The sequence below is a fragment of the Ziziphus jujuba genome, chromosome 7 (assembly GCF_031755915.1).
Source record: "Ziziphus jujuba cultivar Dongzao chromosome 7, ASM3175591v1".
In the NCBI taxonomy this organism is placed as follows: Eukaryota; Viridiplantae; Streptophyta; class Magnoliopsida; order Rosales; family Rhamnaceae; genus Ziziphus; species Ziziphus jujuba.
In genome coordinates, this window is record NC_083385.1 from 22,040,335 (window position 1) to 22,046,749 (window position 6,415).

Sequence of the window (6,415 nt, forward strand, 5' to 3'; positions counted from 1 at the left end):
TTTATATTGTGTGTGTGTGTGTGTATATACATATATTTTTTCGAGTAAATTGTCACAAGAGATGAACCATCATACTAATTAAATGAAATCCCTACAAGATTGGAGTCCCAAAATAAACGCAATTGCATGCTCAAGAAGCTCCAAGAAAAGCAAATTTTTTTAGAAAATAAAATAAAGTGCACCAAAAATAAAAACAGCCCAAACAGGCATAACCAACAAAGAAGAAACAAAAAATCAACTCCCTTAAAGCCTTATTGAAACCTGACTATGGTAAAACCTAATGGAAAAAACCAAGTTAGGAAAGAGAGTACTTACAAAGAGAGTTAATTACAAAACCTGTAAAAAGGCAAAGGACTAGATCCCTATATTACACAAAGAAACAAAAATATATCTGGGCAGGAAAACCAATAAGGGTCCGTTTGGTATAGTTGATGAAAGTAGAACTTTAGTCTGTTGAACTTTATATAATAGATCTTTTTGAAAAATTTTTTTTATTAAAAAGCTAATAAGTATTTGGTTGTAAAAAAAAAAAAAAATTACATTAAATGCTCATTAAACTGTATTAAATGCTTATTAAATTTTCGTATAAGGTAAAAAAAAAGAGTTTTTTTTAGAGAAGCAGTTTTTCTAAAACAATTTAAAAAAAACATATTTTTTGGTCAATAAGTAATTATTGATTTTTGCCAAACATCTTTATTTTTTTATAAAAAAATTTTTAACCTTCCAGTAGAATTTTTAAGCAAAATAAAAATTCTACCAAACAGAGCCTAAAAATCTTGAGAAGCACGAAGACCAAAAGAAGCCAACTTATCAGCTCGTTCCCCTACTAAAAATATATGAGAAACAACAATCTCTATATTAGACATGGAAAAGGCAAAGAGACCAATATTAAAAGAGACCCACGGAACTTATATTTATATAGTATATTCATATTCATATAGTATATTTATTTTTTTATGTAAAGAAAAGTAAAAATATTTTTTAAAATAAATTTACCTTTTTTTTTTTTTTTTTTTTTTGGGTTGAAGGGAGGAAACAGTTTCTCTATTTCTGTCGAAAATTCCTTCCCCATCCCGCTTCAGAAAAAATGGGATAGACAAACAAATAAATTGAGATAGAGCGGGGAAGGAAGCCGAGAAGGCTGCCCTATTTTCCAATCCTATCATACTTGTTTATGCTTAAGACGGTGTGACAGTAAGTCAAATCTTTTAAAATATTATAAAAAAAAAAAGTGTTATCTCTTTAAATATATCTTATGGTTTTTGAAAATTTATATGGGAATAGGAATAAAGCACAAAGTAATTTATCTTTACTATTACCAAAGCAAAAAAGTCTTCTTTTTACGGTGAATGAAATATTTTTATTTTTAAAAGAATTGATTATATTTTTAAAATAGTGTATATAATAAACTTTGGATTTACAAATATTAGTAGTTAACTTTTATGTAGTGTGTGCTTTCTTATATTTATAGGAATAAATTGTTTTTTTTTTTTTCTAAGTAACAATATATTATTGATATTGTCAATTTAGTTATCTATTAATTAAAAAATAAAAAGAAAAAAATGTAAACAATATAGTTCATCCAATATATCCAGCACCATATTATCATATATATATATATTTATATATTGGAGAATTTACTCTTCTAGAAAGGAATCCAAAATAACCGCTTGACTGTCTAACAACATATTATGGAGCGGTGAGTTCTGCAACATGTTAGGGATGTTCAGATACTCAAGTTATATCAAACATACATACATATATATATATATATATATATATATATATATATATGCATATAGATCCAGCACTAAATATGGTACAATACTGTTCCATCCATTCTGATAAAATGTATCCATTTGTAATACGGTACAAAAGGGTACAATAAAGTTATGGTGTCTACCGAAGGAATCCTTTTACCAGATTTATTATTTTAATAAAAAAGTAGATACTGCCCTTTATTTATTTAGGTACAACTTAATCATAAATGCAGGGACAGAGAAGAGAAAGAAGAGAAGTGAAATGATAATAATAATGATGGAAAGGGCAGAAGAATTTCCAAGCACTGAATAGGTGCCTACAGCAAAGGCTATGATCATTGCTTCCATGGCGTATATTGTGAGAATAAAGGCCACAACAACAAGCTTAGACTTTGTTGGACTTAAATTTGATGATGTTGTCATTGCCAACAAAAAGTGGAGAAACACAGCTGAAGTCGAGAGGACCATGGCAATTGTATCTGTAATAATAAAAGCTTGAAAAGCAGATTTTTTTGATAATATTGCCAAACCCCGACCAGGATCACCCTTTTCACTATTGTAGCCACCGGGCATGGTAAATCCAGCCGCAAAAGTTACAGTTGCTATAAGTGTTGCCACTAGTAGATGGGATTCTCTAGCTGCGTAAAGTTCCGAAACTATCTTTCTGTTGATACTTTTCCGGCTACTTCGTTTCCAATTACCAAACTTGGGCAACAATACCTGCAATATAAGTATATATATCTATATATATTGCTAAAGTTAATTTACATTATTTTAGAAGATTAAACATAAAATATACACTAGAAGAAACCAGTCGTTCTAATGTGTTATACATATTAATTTAGTATCTTCACTAATGTTTCGAAATCTATACACCTAAACTTGTCTGGTCTCTTGTGATTTAGGAAATTGCACTACAAGGGAGATTGAATGGAATGATCATACCTCCAAATACAGCTGACCAGATTGAGTCTCCAGGGAAACGTCCAACACGGTTTTGTTTTCGTTATTAACCTCATTCTTGTCAAGACCTGGAAGAGGATGACGAGTGATTACATCGAAAAAGGAGATAGGATTAGCAGCTGCAAGCACATGGAGTGGTGTATTCCCTTGATCATCTTTGTCTTTTATAAGTTTTTCAATAGCAGGATTTTTCAACAGAAAAGACCAGATGTCACGGAAATATGTGTCTGCTGCTAGATGAAGAACATTCCGTTCATGATGATCTACCAATTCAGTACTGTCGGGACATTGCAAAATGAGCTCCTTAATTATGTCAATATTTCTTTGCTGGATTGCAAGGTGAAGAGGTGTCAATTGATCATTTTTGCTGGAAATATAAGCAGCTGATTTATCTGCTTCTAGTAACATTTTCAAGATCACAAGGCATCCTCTAAAGCTTGCACAATGGTGAAGGGGTGTCCATCCCTCATCGTCTACTTCGCTTGTCAGTGTAGACTTTGTTCTTTCCAGTATTCTTCTTGTCATTTCTAAACAGAAAATATTTTGTATGTTATGTCTACTAGCTAGATAGATAAATGAAAAAAATTCTTTCATCTTCCAATATACATTTTGTTAAATTCAGTGTACAATATATCTTCTATTTCCATGACTTTATTCTTTAGTTCATATATGAAAATTTCATCAGTGCTGCTAATTTACACGACAAAAAATATCCTTTCACACTGCAAAATTATTTGAATTACTCAAACTTCCTTTATTATTGTGATTATTATTATTATTTTCGTTTCCTTTTTCCTTTCCGTTCATCATCACTGATTTTATAAACTTGGAATTTCGTTAGGATCCTAATTCACGTTCTCTTGCTTCTCTGAGTACCTCAACCACCTCATACTCATCTTCCTGATTCGTTGAAAAGTACTACTTCATGTTTATTGGGTTTTCTTCTAACCAGAAGCTTCATAGGCTTCATCTCTACAAATCTAATGGGGTATACGAATAAGATTTTCCAAAGAAAAACTGCCCAGATTATTGAAAAAACAAATGGCAAAACCAGAAACAGAGACAAGAAAATGAAAATAAAGTGCCAAGAAAAAGAATGGACAGGAAATGAAAGCCGTACAGAGAGTTGCAAAGAGCTTTAGAAGTTTGAAAAAAATGAGACTCTGAGGATTTAGAGGCATTCGGGGAGATGGGTTTTGGGTATAATTTCTATTCAAGATCCTTTCACAGATTTGAAAATAGTTCACTTTTTTTTTTTTTTTTTTTTCTTCCCATCTCTCTCACCTTCTTTATCAAATTGTTCTGTAAAAACAGAGATGAGTGTTTGGAAATTGAGCAAGAAACTGTGTTGGAGAAATAGCAGAGATTATGGCAGAGAGAGAAGATAATTTGGAAAAAAAGGGAAATTCAAAGATATCATTTCCTACAAAAGGGGGTTATAAACTACAATAAAAGTTAGTGTAAAGGTTTTAGACTGATGAATGAGAATTACATGCTCTCCCTTCCCCAAACCCGTTAATTATTAAAATAAAATTAAAAATTATATATAGATTTATATATTTTTATATTTATTCATATAAGTTGAAAATAATTTTGTAATATGATATATGCATGTAGAATATATTTTCTAATAAATAAATAAAATAACATTTTAAGATTTAATTTTTTAAATAAAATTTATATCGCCATAAAATTAGCAAAGGAATAGTCTTCGATCACAATAAATATACAAAATTAACCATAATTTTTCTTAAACTCTGAAAGTGCACCTGCATAAATTTATATATATAATTACAGTATTTATTTATTATTATTTTATTGTTAAAAATTTAATAGGATAATTGAATATTTTAATGGTGACCAATTAAATTGCTATGTATATGATTAATATATTTCATTGAATTTAAAATATATATATATATATATATATATATATATATATTTTTTTTTTTTTGCATTTTCATTTTTGCTCCTAAAATTGTGGTACATCAATATCACGTATTATACCATATCAAAATCCTATGCACACAAACACACACACACACACAAATATATAAAATAAAAATAAAACTATATATATATATATATGTACCTTGATCCTGCTTAATAACTGCAGCATGTAGAGTGGTTCTCCCGTTTGGACCTCTGTGAACTAGGGATGTGCAGAAGTCTAATATTTCAAAAGCTAGATGATTATATGATCTTTCCACTGCCAAATAAAGTGGTGTCTCACCAGTCTTATTAGCAGAATATGAAAAATCAGGATCTTCCTTAATTAACAATCGCACCACCTGAGTGTGGTTCATTCTTACTGCCTCATGCAAAGCAGTATCTTTCTGTTTACTTGTCATCTGCAGTATCTGTCTTGTTCCGCTCTCGAGCTCTATGTTCCGCGGTGATTTTGCATGTTCCAACAGCACCTTAACGACTTGATGGTGCCCAAATCTGGCTGCAATGTGCAATGGTGTTTCGCCTTTGTCATTAGCATGGAATAATAGTGGTGGGCACTTGTCCAATACACTTCTCACGAACTCAATTGACTCCATTTCTTTTGGTCGTGCTAAGATGTTGATATGGAGGATGGTGTTGTTTCTCGGAGTCAATAAACGAGCAAGATTATCAGCTTGTTCTTCCACCACATCAATTTCCCCTTTGACTGCGGCATTGTAGAATACAACATCCATATACTTGTTCTTGTTCTCTGCTTGGATAGGAATAGAGACAACTTCATTTGCATCGGAAATGGCCAAGGAAATCTCCATCGCTACTGTCCCAAAGTTCTGTATGTATGATCCTTTTTGTCTGAACAGAAACATAAATACAAAGTAAACCAAACAAGTGCTCATATCCCAAGTGAGCTATATATAGCACATAAAAGTATAATTTTTCAATCACATCAAAATAAAAAAATTAATAAAATAAAGAAAATAATAAAAACAAAGTTGTACAAACAAGTGTACGTGGAAGATAAAAAATATAACTCACATCCAGGAAATACCAAAATACAGCAGAGAAATGGATCTTCAGGATAACTTCTTCCTCTCTTATTATCCACACGTCTTATTAATTACTTGTACAATTAAACTTGTTCCAGACTATATGAAACAGAAATGTTCATTTTCTGGAGTGTGAGATTTTTCTGTCATGTCTGTGTCATTTTATAGGTGTTCTAATCTCTTTTTGACAAGCTACAGACTTTGGCTATGGGTCCTAATTAACAGAAACCCCATTAAGAAGGTTGATGAAAAGAAAGGAAAATATGGAAGTTCATACCGTGATGCAAGAAGTTTAGAATAACAAATAAAAGTGGGTCCACATTTATTTTGCCTTTAACAGTGGCATTGTAGAATTTAACACATCCATACACTTCTTGTTGTTCTTTGCTTGGATAGAATAGAAAAGTAGCATTTGTCCAATCATATTCGAAATTCAAAATAACTAACAAAGTTGTACAATCAAGTACTGTAGATAGATAAAATAACTCACATCGAAAAAAATAGCAGACAGCAGAGAAATCTGTCTCCAACAGAACTTCCCCCTCTTATTATTCCACCAGTCTTATAAAGTTAACAATTAAACTTGTCCCAGTTCTCAAACTTGAAACAATGTACATTTTTCTGGAGTGATAATTTTCTCTCATGACCGTGTCATTTTATAAAGTTAACAACTTCGGTTCTCGCACAATAAAATAT

General features: G+C 31.0%; 1 protein-coding gene across 1 annotated transcript; it reads right to left on the reverse strand.

Moving 5' to 3' along the window:
• Positions 1-1,839: 1,839 nt before the first annotated feature.
• Positions 1,840-5,876, reverse strand: LOC107425526 (ankyrin repeat-containing protein At5g02620-like). Its single transcript, XM_016035533.4, has 4 exons — positions 5,709-5,876; positions 4,816-5,525; positions 2,706-3,250; positions 1,840-2,501 (listed from the first exon to the last, which is right to left on the reverse strand). Exons 2-4 carry the CDS (start codon positions 5,483-5,485, stop codon positions 1,959-1,961), a joined length of 1,758 nt encoding a protein of 585 aa, XP_015891019.3. The 5' UTR covers positions 5,486-5,525; positions 5,709-5,876; the 3' UTR covers positions 1,840-1,958.
• Between the last annotated feature and the right edge of the window lie 539 nt (positions 5,877-6,415).

Coding starts and splice junctions, on each gene's coding strand:
- LOC107425526 (XM_016035533.4), bottom strand. CDS start 5,485: ATGGAGATTTCCTTGGCCATTTCCGATGCAAATGAAGTTGTCTCTATT. Junction 3,251..4,815: donor AGTTATTAAGCAGGATCAAG/GTACATATATAT, acceptor TTTTCTGTTTAG/AAATGACAAGAAGAATACTG. Junction 2,502..2,705: donor CTGGTCAGCTGTATTTGGAG/GTATGATCATTC, acceptor CAATATATATAG/ATATATATACTTATATTGCA.